Source organism: Drosophila busckii, chromosome 3R (genome assembly GCF_011750605.1).
Source record: "Drosophila busckii strain San Diego stock center, stock number 13000-0081.31 chromosome 3R, ASM1175060v1, whole genome shotgun sequence".
Lineage (NCBI taxonomy): Eukaryota > Metazoa > Arthropoda > Insecta > Diptera > Drosophilidae > Drosophila > Drosophila busckii.
In genome coordinates this window covers 7,024,191-7,040,635 of record NC_046607.1, presented here as the reverse complement: position 1 = coordinate 7,040,635, position 16,445 = coordinate 7,024,191, and the positions used below count along the sequence as shown (strand labels likewise).

The following is a 16,445-nucleotide window of genomic DNA, read 5'->3' as shown; positions in this document are numbered from 1 at the left end:
GTTGATTTTCTCTCTCAGCTGTTTGACCTATTTTCCAGTTTAGTAACATATCTGTGTGTTGCTTGCATGTGTGTGTGCGCTCACACCTATAATGTGCTTGCTGTCTCGCTCTCTCTAATACATTGTTTTGGTTTTACATTTTGCGTTTCTTTTCGTTTCGTTGGGTTTTGTAACTCGCCGCTTGCATTCACAATCATTATTGTTGTTGACTATTTTCGTAACTGCGTATTTGTTGTAATGCCAAAGACAAATGCTGGCAACGCTCTGTTGAATATGCACAATTTCTTGCTATTGTTGTTGCTATGCTAGTTGCTGTTGCTGTTGTTATTTGTTGCTGTTGAGCGCTTTGGAATTTTCACTTACGAAATGATTAATTGAATTTGAAAGATAACGCATCTTTGTGCATTTGGGGCGGCTGCTGCTTACTTGCTACTAAATAATTAACTTCTCTAATCAGTTTAGCCATGTACAGTGTACACTCTCAATTAAATTACGCAGCGCGTATTTGGGCATCAATTGCAAATGACGTCTTCGAAATATTGAAATCCACCCCAACATGTCACCAAGCATTGAAGCTTCTGTTTGCTGTACTTATGCTTGCTTGTGTGTGTGTGTGTGTGTGTGTCTGTGTGTGTATCGGCCCCCCTTGGCGCTGATAGATATCAAGGCAATATACAGAACTCTAGATCTAGCCCCTCTAGACGCCATCTTCGCAGTTGTGTATGCCTACAGAGGTCATTCCAAAGGCAACAACAATGCCCAATAACAGTTTACAAAGAGCAGAAATATGTATGCTCGATATTACAGCAACATCAACAGCAACAACAGCAGCAGCAGCAACATCAACATCAACAGCAGCAGCATAGAATGTAAACAAAAGCATAATGCCAGCTGTGAGCAGCTGAAAGCCTAAGAGAGCAACAAATGTGTATACACACACACACACACACACACACACACACAGTCGCAATAAAGAGGGCGCACTCTTTAACTGTTAAATTCATGACGTAGACGGAAAACCGGCCGGCAATTACCCCGTGATTAGCCTTTGCTGTGGCTATGCGCAACTATTAAGTTTTATAAAATGTTATAAACTATTCCATAACAAAATACGCTTATAAAAAATAAAGATAAATCAAATTCAATTTCTTAAAAGCTAACAAAGTGGTGGTTAATAAAGAGAACTGCTAGTAATTTATGCATTTTTTTGTTATTATAAACGCTTATTGGCATACCTGATTGATTATTAGTATTGAAGTATATGTGAAATCTTTGGATTAGCGCATATTAAAATAAAAACAAGCTTGTCAGCTTCAAGTTAATTTAAGAGATTATTTGTTTGGGTAGCTTCAAGTCGAGTTGAGCATAATAAGTGCAAACGCTCAACTGCTGTTGAGTTTCGCTCTCTTTGGCTGTGCTGTTGCTCAACAGCTGTTTTGCGCTCTTCGCCCTCGCTCTGTTGTTGATATGGGAAAACAAAAACACGCACACACACACACAAGCAAATTGAAGAGAGACGAAAATATGCGGCGCTCTGTTGATATGTTGACAAGTGTTTAACTTTTTGTTAACTGCGTAGTTTTTTTTGGGTAGGGGGTTGGCAGCAGCAGCGCAGCAGCAGCAACGACGTCGACATTTGCTATTATGCTGGCAAACTGCTGATGGCGTCATAGACACGCATACAAATACACTGATACAGTTACAGATACATACATAGATGTATGTAGAGGTTGATAAGCGTGCTTTGTTGTTCTTGTTGTTGCTGTGTATTGTGTATTGGCACAAATTGACATTAATTATTAACTGCGTATAGGGGCATTGAATGCCAATTCAGGTTCACGCACACTAGCAAGCAACAAAAAACATATGTGTATGTTTTACATAGTTACAACTATTAATTTATGCGTTGCTTTGCAAAGACAACTATGCATACATACTGTATATGTATTTTGGGCTGGTCATTTGAGGTCTATATATGAGTGTGTGTTTGTGTGTGTGTATCTAGTATGTGTGGCAAATGCATTTTTGACGCTTTCAAGAGCATGCTCATCCAAGTATTTACGTATTATGCTGGCAGCAAGAGGAAAAACATACACACACACACACATACAGCTACAAAACGATGCACACTAACACAAATGCATTTATGTAGTTTTTCCAAGCAGGTACACACACACAGATGCAACAACAAAAACAAACCAAGCAACAACCACAGAGAGTTTCAGCAAGCAAGCGAGCGAAAGAGAGAGAGAGAGAGAGAGAGAGAGCGTAAATTTGTTTTTCAATGTGTGTGTGTATCGCGCTGCGCGTAACTGTAACTCGTCGCTAGCTCGCTCAGTCTTTGATAGCCAACACTCGTGTACAGACCGATAAGCGCTTATTTGCCAGTTCAGTCGCCAAACAGTTTTGAACAATCGAAAATAAACCAGAAATCATAGAAACCAAGCAAACAGCAAAATAATAACAACAACAACAAACCAATTTATTTAGTTGTGTGCGCAGGCAAACAATTGCAGTTATTAAACAGCAAATTGCAAGCAACAATATACAAATAAAAATAATAATAAAACACAATAACAAAAGCAAAGTGCAGTGCAGCAGCATCAGCAACAAGAAAAAAAAACAACAGCAACTGAAGATTGCATCCATTTTGCTCTCTTGCGTTTTGTTAGTGTATTCAGTGCGAGTGTGTGTGTTAGTGTTAGTGTGTGAGTGTATATGTGAAGAGTGAAGAAAAGAAAGAAAAACTTGGAAGAAAAAGTGAAACGACCGGCAGCGAAAGCAGCGTGAAAGCAAACCAAGCAATAAATAAAAGTTAATACATATGCATATGTATATATAACGGCAATCAGCAGTAAACAAAAGAAAATAAAATTTTGAAAAAACAACAACAACTATTGCAATATATCTTTTAACATATCTACGCAATCGAACAGTTTTCAACCTCAAACTGCCAGCAAGCTTAGAAGCTGCTTGCGAACTTCGATTCTTCCATTTTCACTGTCTTCAAACTGAATTTCCATTTTCTCAAAGCAGTAGCCAGTAACCGTCAAGCTGCCGCTTCAAACGCTTAAAATTGGATTATGCTTAGGCACAAACGCAACAGCAGTCAAAGCCATAAAACGCAGCAGAGTGAGCATGTGAAACTGTTGGCCACATTGGATGCACTGCATCAGCAACAGTCCCAAACAAAAGCTCAAGCTTCGCCCGTCCAATTGCTGCGTCAGCGTCTGCAGTTCAATCAGCATCTAAATCAGCGTGTTACCTTCTGCCTGGAGCTCTATCATAAGAACATAATTAAAAAATTGTCCGAGCTCAATCTAAGCAACGTTTACAAATTAACCAAAAACGTTTGCCAGACTTAAAAACTTTAAAGCAAACACTTAGTGCAACAAGTTGCCAAGCTCAGCTCTCAAATCAAGTGCAATATAAATCCAAAAGCCAAGTGATAAAAATGCAGCTGCCACCTATAACAGACAACAAATTGCAGTCCACAATTTGGAGTTGCAACAATTGAACAGGCATAAACATAAGCAAGCCAAGCTAAAACGCCAACAGCAAATCTCATAGCCAAGAACGCAAACAGTTAAAAGCTGTAACCGCCCCACTTCCTGCCCCTCCACCACCAACTGACAAGTTGCAACAATCAGCAGCACTTCCAAGCTTAGTGTAGTGTGTGTGTGTGTGTGTCAATCAATCAATACAAACATGTCCACTGGCCGCCGCTTGCCCAAACGCTCAATCATTGGCACCAAAGTGTGCGCTCCCGGTCCAGACGGTCTCTGGTACTCGGGCGTCATTCAAGACGTTAAGACACTGCCCTCGTCCACGGCATTGGCCACGCCGCCGGAGCCAATGCCGCCGCCCACCTATCTGGATGCTCAGCTAAACGCGGACACTCGCTATATAGTTCGCTTCGATTTTAAGACACAATCGGCGGTGCCGGATTCGTCGGTTATAGTCGAGACTCGACGCGCTGCCGCCGCAGCCAATGTGCACATAAGTCCGGCTCAGGCTTTGCGTCGCAACGTCATGACCAAAGAGTTCCGTGAAACGGATCTGATTGGTCCAGGCTTTCGCTCGATCATGGGCATACAGCTGCATCCCGGCCAGCGTGTATTTTTGACATACAATGGGCGCGAGCAGAGCGGCGATGTAGTGCAGCATGATGCCAGCAAGGATGAGGTGACTGTGAAGATAACCACAATTGGAAATGAGGTGAGTGTGCAAACGAACTGATTTAAATGCAATTAAAACTAAAATGCGACGCTCAGTTGCAACTTGTGTCCACCTACGCGCGCCACCCACACAGCCAAAGCAAGTGGCAAACTGTGTCAAGGTTAAAATCAGCAGCAGCCTCAGCCCCAGCGTCAGCCCCAGCTAGAGGCGTTGCCATTATGTTGGGGGTTGGGGGCGCTTATGTATAGCAGTCTATGTATTTATGCTGGGGCCGCACATTATGTACATTTGTTGCTCCTGCGAGGGTCGTGGGGCAGCTAACTGGGTTATGGCTTGGCCTAAATAAAAACTATACAAACTGCAGGCCCCAGAACAACAGCAAGGTCAACATATAAATATTTTAGATACATAACTGCCATTTGCTTGATCAACATAAAAAGCTCAATTCCTGATCTTACAAAACTTTTTTTTGGGCTGCAATTGCGTCACACAATTTGACGAGTAGCCGCCGTAGCCCGCACGATATTTTGAGCATGAAGCATCGTTGTGGCATTTATAGAATCGTTCGATTTCGATACCCAATGACGATTGCTATGTCGTAATAAGGCAACGTAGCATTAAATTTGTTTAGCATTAAATTCGTGCAAGAATTCGGCTGTTTGATATATATTCAGGGTTAAATAAACAGACACTCGACACACGTAAAACAAGTTGAGTTGTTTCAATTTAAAATGTTCGCAGCTTTTATATACAGTTTATATAGCAAACATATGAATTGCGTCATAGCTGTCATAAATAGCTAACCAACAAGGCATAGAGTATCTTAAAGATACTCATAGGTTGGCCGCTGATGAGACCGGCAATGCAAAGTTATGTGACTGCGCTCTCACTGATTTACTCACTCACATCTGTAATATTCGCTGCAACTTTGAGATACACAAATGCACAAAAGATACAAATACAGCTGCAGCTGCAGCTACAGATACTCTCAATGCCAACTCAGCTGCGCGTGTCTGTTCCGTGTGGTTTATCAATACAATTGTCGACTATTTAGCGATCAGCTTAAAGTTTTCTGCTGGCAAGCCCCAAGTATTTGACCCTGTACATATTTTTTTTTATCAGTAACACACGCAATCAATTACAAATGACACTGGCGGAGCACAAAAATTGAACTTGAAAGCTTCACAATTGTTAAGCAACACTTGCTGAAAAGCTCCAACGCTGTCTGTAGCTCTAGCTCAGCTTTAAGCTAGTCCAATTTAGTAGATTTGATATATGACCTCATCATTAGCTGCGCTTAGATATGTAAAAATCAACGCGTGTGCATGTGTGTGTGTGTGTGTGAGCTTAAAGTTTCATAAAAGTTTGTTTAATAATAAATATAAGATATAGTTAGCTATAGATAACATGTGATGCTCACGTGCGTCGGTCGCTCGAGCTAGTTTTATATATTTTATACAATGCGCCATTGTTGTTTGTTGCTATGTAAATGAGGAAAACGCAGTCTGAAAAAAGTATATATATATATATATATATATATATATTTGAATTTGAATTTCTGTTCGACTTGAGCAACAGCCTTTTGTTTATATGGCATAGCGTAAACACACACACACACACACACACACAAGCAAGCCGGCCAAACTAGTTGGGGAGTGTGCCTGTATATATGTATTTACATGGGTGTGTGTGTGTGTGTGTGTGTGTGTGTGTGACGGAAACGTGGGGCAATTTATTCTAAGGTTATTTGAGCGAGAAACTTGTTGCTCGCATTTTCATTTCAATTACGATGACGTATACGCCGCGTCAGCCGCCTAATTACCAACCAATGAATCAGTTGCCAGTGCTCTGCATACACTGTCTATAATTTGTATATGCACAACGCATAATTAAAGGGCCCAATTGTCTTTGCCATTAATTTAGTTTATTTATAATTTTAGTTTATTTAGTGCAACTCACTGAGTCGCTGCGCATTTTGGCTTTAATTTTTTGGTCATCCATCACATTTACTGTTATAGCTTTGTAGCTGTGAAGAAAGTGAAAAGCATTGTGTACAAGTTCTCTCTCTCTCGTCTCTGTGTGAAAAGTTTAGCTCAACTGTTGTTACTTTTCATATAAAAAGCTGCAGCATTTCGTAACCGAAATACGTGCGCCCCGTAGCGCACTTTTCGCCTTTCTCTTTAAACTTTTAAGTTCATTACTTAATGCAACCAGTTTATAAAGTTCGGCCTGCTCGAGATCAGCTAAAAATCATTACTATTTGTAGTGTTTGGGCTAATAATTTTAGACAATTTGAATATTTTTTGCTGCCGCTTCAAGACAAGCTGTCAATATATCAATATCGCAATATTTGCTTTTATCAGGCTATTCATTCTCTTTTACGTTAATCAAAAACCATTTCAAATTGACCCACATACCAAGGTGGCATGTACCCAAAAAGCCACACACACACACACACACACACACATAGACAGCTAATTGTGCTTGTAGTCAAGCATGCATTTCAAGTATGTGTCTGTGTGTGTGTGCGCTTGTATGGGTGTAGCTGCTTAGAGGCCGCTATAAACAGCAACACAGCCAAAACCATTAAAGCCAACAACAAAAAGGCGCTTTGAGAAAAATACAAACTACCAAAAAAGCCCCTTAAAAAAAAAAACAGAAACAGAAACCGAAACGAGCTGCCTGCATTTTGAGTTTTTTTTTTTGAAAGCTGCTTAGTTTTTACTGCTGTTGTTGCTTTACCTAGCCACAGTTTTGGGCTGTTTTGAGATTGTTTAGTTAACAAACAAGTTCTTGAGGATGAGTCTAAAGCTACAATCGCTGCTGTTGTAATGACATGACTCATTTCTCAGTGGGCCAAAAGAAATTAAAGCTATGACATTTGATGATGAACTGACGGAATTCGTTCGTCACAGTCATGCGGCGTTGACATCTGTAAGCGGAGACAAGAGACAAGAGACAGAGAGAGAGAGCGAAAGTCGTTCAACCTGTAAAAAGGTCAGCGCTGCTTGTTTGTGTCTGATTTGTATGGAATTTAGTAAATATTCTAATATATCTTATTGCTTTTGTTTGCATTTTGAAACCTTCGTTGGCTACGCCACTAAGTACTCGATGCAACTGTCTGCTATGTAATTTATCGCTTCCAATTAGAGTGCAAGACACACACATACATGTGTGTGTGTGTGTGTGTGTGTGTGTGTGCATATTAATGTTGCTAAAGTCGAGACATTGCTTATCTGCTACCTGCGACTGGGCCACAAGGTCGATTAGTCATTAGACTGACTGCAGTCGCTGGCAAAACTAAACATGAACAAGGGTTCGTGCTCAAGTTCAAGTGACCTGCCTGCCTGACTCTCTTTTGATACACTTTTTATACAAAAAAAATGCAAAAGGGCATTAGGAAGTTGGGCAAATTGTTGGGCAGAACACAAAAAGTTTCTTATTCTTGAGCAGTAACACAAATTGAGTGCATATAGTCATGTTAGTCTGCTCGTTCGACTGTATGAGCGACAAGAACTCAGAAACTATAAAAGCTAGAGCAATCAAAGTTGGTATGTGTATGCTGCTATATACGCGCCATATTTTTATGTGCACCCCACAACTGAAAATCGATTTAGCAACTAAATATTTGACGCAACAAGCTTAAATCAATTAAAAAAACTCTAATCGCATATATAACTTTGGTCTTATGCACATTTCTATACCAGCCGAAGTGTATTTAATAGTTGGCTTAGCTATCGTCTGCTCAAAGAAAAGCAAACACAAGACGCAGGCTAAAAATATATTTGAAGCTATCATAAAACCATAGCAATGCAGCCTACAATATTCGAAGACCTTGTCGGCAGGTCGTTAGCCGTCTGCACAGGCTCTGACCAGACCCTCAGCCGCACCCGAACCCGTAGCCAGTTTGAACAGCATGCAGTCCCGAAATTTATACAACGACAGGATTTGGTTTTTTTTATTCTTAAGGCACAAACACGTTTTACGTTTGTGATTGGGGAATTTCTAGTTGTTGCTGTTATGCTTTGTATTCCGAAAAAGGGACGAACGATTGGCAAAATGTCTGATAAACGCTGAGATTGAATAGATGATTGACAGGCAGGCGCGTATCTGTTAGATACGTTTTCAAATCTGTGTGACTGCCTGCTCAACTAATTGTGGTACTTCAAATATTTTTGCTTGTTATCAATAACGGAAGCGAACAGTTTTAAAGCTTTTCAACCACTTGCTTTATATGTTGACTTTAAGCCGCAGGTTTATTTGCATAAAGCGTTAATATTTATGTAGATTTGGGTGTTTAGATCTGCGCAGTTATAACATTTTCGAAAAATGTAGGTTAAGTTGTTAACTCTTATTTATTTTTATTGCTATTTGTGTTTGTTATTTTTTTTTTTTTTGGGCCGTTCAAGTTTTTGGCATAAAATTACGACTTAATTTAAAAGTGAAAGCGTTGGCGGCGGCGGCGTCGCTGCTGACGCAGACGAGCGCTAGGCCTGCTGGGCTATGAAGTAATATAGGATTTGCTTATCTGAACAAACAGTTTCGGCAGTTGCATTCATTGAAAGTCCTAATGCGCAATAAGCAAACATAAAATGCAGGACAAAGTGCGACCCCAAAACACACAAGCTGTATATCAAAGTAATCGACACACACACACGCACACAAAGAGAGAGAGCGAGAGCGGGAGAGCGAGACATGTATTTGGTTTTGAAACTGGAAGTGCGTGCCACAGAACGTAAACAAAAACACGAATGTAACGAAGAAGCGGAAAGTGCGAGATAAACAGAAAACAGCTGTACACACCATGATATGAAGACAGCGGCCCCAAGTGTGCGATAGAGATGCAAAGCTTAAAGAAAGGGATGCCAAGCAGTAGTTTAGCTCAGTGTGTGTGTGTGTGCGTTTGTGTGTGTGTAGGCGAGAGCTGTTTTTGTCTGCCGCAGAAAAAAACCCGTTTGACGAAAAAAAAAAATAATAATAATAAAGGCAGCCACGACAGTTACGCACTTTACGCACGCTCTGCTGCTGATTGTGTGCGTGTGTATGCGTGTGTGTGTGTGTCTGGGTGGTGTTGGTTTCTTTTGAAAAAAACACACACACACACACACAGCTCTCTGGGCTTGGTTTTGGGTTCGACTTTGAGCTCTTTGTGGCGGAAATACGCAGCAATGTTGACCGCCCGCTGACTGAGACACACACACACACACAGATGCAAACACAAAGCAGAAGCCACGCATGAAAATTTTGCTTTGCACTGAAAGAAAATTCGACGCGTACTGAGAGCTGATAATCAAACATTTCAACGTCATCGTTTCAGTTCGCAGTTTTCTTCTATTGTTGTGTGTTTTGTCTTTCAGCTGCTGGCTGTACCACCAGCACCCACCACCCCCAGTTGAAGCTCCCAACGCATTTGATTTTGGCTACTTTAGCTCTTTAGTTATTTATTTTCGGTTATTTTGTTTTGTTCGCAATGTGGCGGCCATTGTCACTACGAAAATAACGGTTTCCGGTATTTGGGTCACATGAAATTTAATCAAATTAAAATGTTCGACAGCAGCAGCACACAAAAAAAAAAAAGGGGGTGACGACGCCGCTGGGTGGGGGCAGCACAATTGTGTGCAACAGTTTGGCGTCGCTGCAAGGCAAAGCATTCAATTTGATTATAATTTGAAGTGTAGCTGCAACAATTGCAAACTGACTGACAGTGGCAACTTACTGCTGCCTGCTACTGTTGCACGCCCCAAGGGAATTTTCTTGCAGCTTCAGCTTTCAAATCGCAGCGTCGAAGTCTCCGCGGCGCAGAGCGATTGTAAATCTTGCAATGCTCTTATCGTTTGCAGCTTATCACAGCTGCCACAAGCTGCGGCAAGTTGGCAAACATGTTGCGTCGATAATTGAATAATCGCTTAAACTTTAAGCTTAGTTTAAATGCATTAAAATGTGACACTTTCTTCTATATAACGTTAATGTAATTGACCGGCCGGCTAAGAAGCTAAAGAAACAACAAAAAAGTGACACACATACACACACACACACACACACACACACAGGCAGATAGCTTTAAGCAAACATCTTGCTAAAACAAAATGGCAGCCGCCCAAGCGGCTACAGCGTCGAACAAAAAAAAAGAAAAACAAACTACGACGCAATATGGCCGCCATTTTGTTTGTGTGTGTGCCCGTTATGTTGCGCTATCGCTGCTTTTCGATTGTGTTTTTGTTTATGTTGTAGCTTCTTTGGCGCGGCATCTTCTTCGTTTCTTTTTTTTTTGTTTTCATTTCAATGCGTAGCGCGTAGGCGTCGACGTCATCATCACGCAGTTGCCTCTCACGCAATTTTACGCATCTCGCTGCCGCTCTCACTCTCTCTCACGCTATTTTGAGTTTTCTATTTACATTTCGAAAGCGCCGAAAACAGAAATCCGCAGCGTATTGTCTTTGTTACATTTTTTTTGGCTGCCAATCATGCGTAAATTACGCGATTAAATTAAGCTGCACGCTTTTCGTTTTCCTTTTTTATTATTGCTTTTTATTATTTGTGCAACATGCAAAACGCAAAACGCAAAACAGCGACGAGCAATAAAATAGACAAAGCAATAGACAAGCTCAACTTTTTATATATTTCGGCCGCAAAGCTTTACAAGTTTTCACCTTCAAGCAAAACAATCAATTTGCCCTTTTTGCTGTTGCTTGCGCTTTGTTGTGTTTATTTATAGACTGCGCCCTTTAGTTGGCGTTGGGCGTGGCGTTTCAATGACATCTGCTAAGCAATTTTTGGTTTTCGTCATTGCCATGCTGTGCGTATACGTAATTATGTTTGAGCTGGAAAACCTTTTCAGTTTTATTTTCATTGCATTTGCTACATATTTATGGCTTCGCAGCTATTTATGCTCTTGCCACACCAAACAGCTGTGAGTTTCATTAGCCGCCAGCCCATTACCACTTGCCACTTACACTCGACGACGTCGATGAGTTTGGGGCGTAGGCTTGAGCGTGCGTGGGCGTGCGACGTCATCAGCTATAAATAGCACACACACACTCGACTTAGTGTACAGAGAGCTCTGCCCTTGAGTTAAGCTTGAGGCGCTAGAGTTAAATCAATGCAAAACGCTTAAAGTCTGTGGCAAAATTATGTTTTAAATTTGAACTTTGTAATGAAAATTGCTTAACATTTTCCCCATTGGCATTTGACTTGACATTCTTTTTGCGCTTGTGCTCTTTGGATTACAATGAATGCTCGTAAAATTTTATCGCCACTAATAAAATTTAATTGAAACAGGAAACGCTCGCATAAATTTTTTGGCAGCAAACACAGAGTCAGATAATCCAAATGAAAAGAAATCCTTAGCCAGAGGGTTGCAGTGGTTCTTAAGCTGTCATTGGGCTAGTTTATGCACAAACGAAATGCAATGCGATATGCGCAATTGACAGAGAGAGGGAAAGAGAGAGGGAGAGAGAGAGTAGTGCGCATTGAAATGCGAAACGTCGCTTAGTTGGCAGCCCTTAAATATCAATGATATGAAAATTTAGTTGACTCAAGTTGGACTCGAAACTAAGCGCCACATATTACCGCTGAACTTGGCATTATTCATGCAGCCCTGAGGCTTCTGCTGGTCTGACGACTATGTTGGTGACTTTGATGCGTCATTTTCCTAATAATAATGCCATGAATCGAACACGCAGGCCAGGCGCTAAAAAAGAAAGAAACATAGCGCAGTCTATAGCTAGCTAAAGAGCGAGAGAGTGAGAGAGCGAGAGAGCGAGAGCGCGCGTTCTTCCTCCAGTGTTTTGCGTTTTTGTTTATACGCCCATTTGGGTTATTCAACTTTCGGGAATGAACCGCTGGCGAGCCGTTGATCCCGTTTGACTCTTCCAAAACTGTTTGTATCTGTATCTGTGTGTGTGTGTGTGCGCTTGTCGGTGTTTCTGTTTTGGTCTCATTTTTTCGTATTTTTATTTTTCAACAGGGTAACAAACGCATTTACATATCTCTCTCTCTGTGTGTGTGTGTGTGTGTGTGTGTATACAAATATTAGAATCAAAAGTGTTTTGTGTGCCGGCGTCAATTGAAAACGCCAAGAATTTCAAATTGCTGCCTTTGATTCTCATTACTTTTAGTTATAATTATTTAATGCTTAAATTTATGCAATTTGCTTAATCAAATTCATTCTATATGGAGTTCATTTGCTTAGGCTTGAGTCAAAAAACACTTTTGTGGCATGCAACATGCGCAACATTTCAATATTTGTTGCTACAAACTTTGCTTTGACTCGCATAAACTTTATTTAAAATTATTTAAAGCCTAAATTTATGAAATTTGCTTGATCATTCATTCTATATTGAATACTTCTCCTTCTTGCTTAGGCTTGACTTTTTATCAATCAATATTTCAATATTTTTATATATCCAAACTTAGCTTTGATTCTCATAAACTTTAAATTTAATACTTAAATTATTATAAGGTCTTCTATATTGAATTCACTTGCTTAGGCTTGACTTTTTAATTCTTATTTTATTCTTTTTATTTTAACATTTCAATATTTGTACATTTGATTTTCATAAACTTTATTTATAATTATTTAAAGCTTAATTTAAGCAATTTGCTTAATCAGTTGCTTTAAAATTAAATCTTTTATATTGAATTCACTTGCTTAGATTTGTGCTTAGACTTTTTATCAGCTACTGACAACATTTTGTGGCATGCAACATGCACAGCATTTCAACAGAGTGTAAAATAATCAAAGCGGGGGTTTCCTTTGCCGGCTTCGCTCTCATACAGCGTAGAGAGAAATTTAATTAACGACTTTGAGGGTTCAGCGACGTTCGCTCTCTCTCGCTCTGTTGTGCGCCCTCTCGCTCTGCTTAAGAATGCGGCGCGCAGCTGCTGCAACAGGTGATCCTGTCTCTGTGCGTTTGTCTACCTTGACTGAAGGTCAACAAACTTGGAGGCGACAGCGACGCGGCAGCGGTGGTGGCAGCTCGCAAAGGCAACGAACTTCACAACACTGTCGCTGCTTATGTGTGTGTGTGTGTGTGTGTTGTTCCTTTAGTCGCGTCGTGCAGCGAAGCCTAAAAACCGTAATTTGAATCCAATTCTTTTATTTTTTTTATTCTCTTTTTAAAGAAACGAGCAATGCGAGCAATCAAAACAGAAACCATACGATTAAAAAATAAAATAAAAATATAAAATTAAATGCTTTCGTATATAAAACTCAAAAATGTAGCAAATTTGCTACATAAATTATAATAAAAACAAGTGTATTTGTTTTTAATAATAAAATCTATAAGCAGCGCTACATTTGTTTGCAATTTGATTTATTTTTAAACGCAACAAACAAGAACGAAAGAGAGAGAGAGAGAGAGCGCAGCAACCGCAGGTGGCAGCTCCAACGATTTCGTCATAGACCCAAAAATATGCCGGCCAGACTGAGTCTCAGGCTGTGAGTCAAGCGACCACAAAAAAATACAAGAAGACAATGTTTGTTAGTTCATTGTTTTTGTTTTTTCATGCAAGTTTATTGACCAAGCTGTTCAGTGATGAAATTTATGGCTAAGCTAATTACCAGTAGGCTCAAACAATTTGTTGTATTTATTTGTTTTGTTTGATTGTTTGAACTTAGCTGAACTTGGGCATTGTGAAATTTTTGCCTATTGCTATTGCTTTTCTATTTATTTTGTTTTGCGTGGCGCGTTGCTTTAATTGACTACGTGACAGCTAACGGTGAAAGTAACGTAGCCAAATAGTCAAAAAGTTGAGTTGGTCTCTCGCTCTCTATCAAAGTGCAGTGCGCAGATTTATAAAGCAAACTAAACAACAAGCTGGCAACGCTGGCAACGCTGGCAGCACAAAAGCTTAGGCTTGACCTATTTAGTGCGCCCTAAGGCGTTGCCTCAAAATGGGTCAAACATTTAAGCACAAATATCGGCTTAAAGCTTTAAAGCTGCAAAAGCATATATTTCAACTTAATTAAAATCTTGTGTATAGCAATAAAAGTATCGCAATTCACAGCTATAAATAAAGCAACAAATATGCAATTGCATTTGCTAGCATCAAATAGAAATAGCTGTATTTATATATAGTGTACGTAATGTAAAAACAAATATTGCGTATACAACATGTGAACTAATTTTGCATATTTTTTTGCCGGCATGCGGTTTGCGTTTTGGCTGCTGCTTGTGACCGTCACTAGCAAAGTGTGTCATGCAGTTTGGCAGCGCCGCGACGCCCCCTTAGTTGCTGCAGTCTGGGGAGTCATTGAGTCTCCGTTTGTCGTAAACAAATTTAGCGCTTCGCCTTGTCACAGAAATTGAATTCATAACGAGTCGCCTAGCCTAGCAAGTAAAACAACATTAGCAATGCCAATTGCCTTAGTTGCTGTTGCTGCTCATAGCGCTAAAATTTATTTGGTGTCACTAGTACAATGTTGTGTGTCATGTGTGTGAAGTTGAGCGGGCAACAAAATTAGAGAGACGCCCACATAAAATAATTATGCCACAGCATTAAATATTGTTTATATTTATTTTTTATTGAGTTGCAAGCGTAAATCAGTAAAGTTAAAGCTAAAGATTCCGTTGATTGTTTGCTCAACAGTTTACATTGCTACATTAAAGTTAAATCTTTGATTTGTTGATTAATAAAACATTTCAGCTTACATTGCTACATAAAATGCTAAAGCTAAAGATTTGTTGATTCATTTCAGTTTACATTGCCACATTAAAGGTAAATCCAAAGATTTCTTGACTGAAAGCTGTTTCGCAATTTAATTGCTTACATCAGAAATTTAGATATAGATTTATAGCTTGTGTTGTCCACAGTTTTCGCTGCTTATTTTCTTTGCTTGCTCTTAATAAAAATGTTCAGCGTATGTTGGTCAATGGCACAGAAGATTTGAGAGCAACATTTGATGCTAGAGCGCACATTTTTTTTATATAAAATGTGCTATTAAAAATTTGAATGCCAAACACTTGGCAAGATTTATTAATTTACAAGCGAGAAATTAAAGTTTTGGGTTTAGCTAACAATAAAAATTTTATTAAGCAATTGATTGGGCGCAAGTCTTATCAGTTGTATAAATTATTTAAAGCTCTGCTGCTCAGCTGTTGCTATGCCAACGATAAACTCTATGCTTGCCACACAATGCACAAAAGAGTGGCCTAATTAGTGTCAAGTGTTGCCCCCAACGGCAGCAGCAGCAGCAGCAACATAGAAGCGAGGGCGCTCAATTAGAACTCTGAGCTTTATATAAAGTGCAGCTGCTTTGGGCTTGGAGTACGCGCGCGCATTGCCGCATGACTGCAACAACAAATAAATTAATAATAATAAAAGAGTAAATGTTATTACATTTAGCGCACAGTAGCTAAAGCTGCGACGACAGCAACAACAACAAAAAAAACGAAATACGAAACAAATCGAGACGCTGTTGCTGCTGCTTTTGTGTTGCTTTTGCTAGCCAAACTGAATCATGACCCAATAACCTAATTTTCCAATTGGCATTGTTGTCTCGCTTGCACTCGCATGCAATCGACCGCAATGACAACGGCAACGGCAGCGGCAGCGGCTAACTGCAAGTGGCCCCGGAGCGGCAAACAAAATGTAGCGCACAGATACAAAACGACACAGAGCGCGAGCTACGCTAAGCTTGTATCCACAAGTAGCTTTATGTGTGTGTGTGTATGTGTGTGTGTGTGTGTGTTGCGCTGGCATTGAGCTAAGGCTTCATCAGTCACACATACATATGTAAGCTGGGGAGCAGTTTATTCTGATTCGCATTCATTTTCATCATCACTGCTGCAACGGAAGAGACCAAAGCAACTGTTAGTTGTTGCTTTGTGTGGCAAGAGTCAGCAAATAAACTCATATCAGTCACTAAATTCAATTAAATTTGTTATTGAGCAGCTTATTTTAATCTTTGTCTTTGCCACAAATATTTGATTTAAATTTTACTGCTACTTTCAACAGCAACTGCAATTTGATAACATTTACAAATTGGATTTCCTGTTTGCGCGCATGACATGCAAAAATAAAAAGTTACACATACGCACTGTTGAGCAGTATCATATAACAAATGTCTGATCATTGCTTTGCCTCTCTCATACGCTTCATATGACGTAGATAAATTTAAATTCTCACCAGGCACGCCTTGAATTTTGAATACACAGCCTTGAGCATTGTCAGATTTTTGTTTTTTTTTGTTTTTTTTTTTGTTTTTTTGGTGGCTGCCTACAACTTTTTCAAACCAAAGGTAAACACGCAGAGCCAGACAGACT

At 39.8% G+C, this 16,445-nt stretch overlaps 2 protein-coding genes across 3 annotated transcripts in view; both read left to right on the top strand.

Moving 5' to 3' along the window:
* Positions 1-2,569: 2,569 nt before the first annotated feature.
* Positions 2,570-3,375, top strand: LOC108604200. The gene has a single exon (XM_017993552.2). The coding sequence runs from the start codon at positions 3,084-3,086 to the stop codon at positions 3,363-3,365; it is 282 nt and encodes a 93-aa protein (XP_017849041.1). The 5' UTR covers positions 2,570-3,083; the 3' UTR covers positions 3,366-3,375.
* A 245-nt stretch (positions 3,376-3,620) lies between these two features.
* Positions 3,621-16,445, top strand: part of LOC108603416 (AF4/FMR2 family member 4) — a 98,419-nt gene continuing 85,594 nt past the window's right edge. For both annotated transcript variants that reach the window (XM_033294123.1, XM_033294122.1), the window contains exon 1: positions 3,621-4,218. In XM_033294123.1, the coding sequence (XP_033150014.1) occupies positions 3,709-4,218 (510 nt within the window). In that variant the 5' untranslated portion in view covers positions 3,621-3,708. The remainder of the gene's footprint in view (positions 4,219-16,445) is intronic.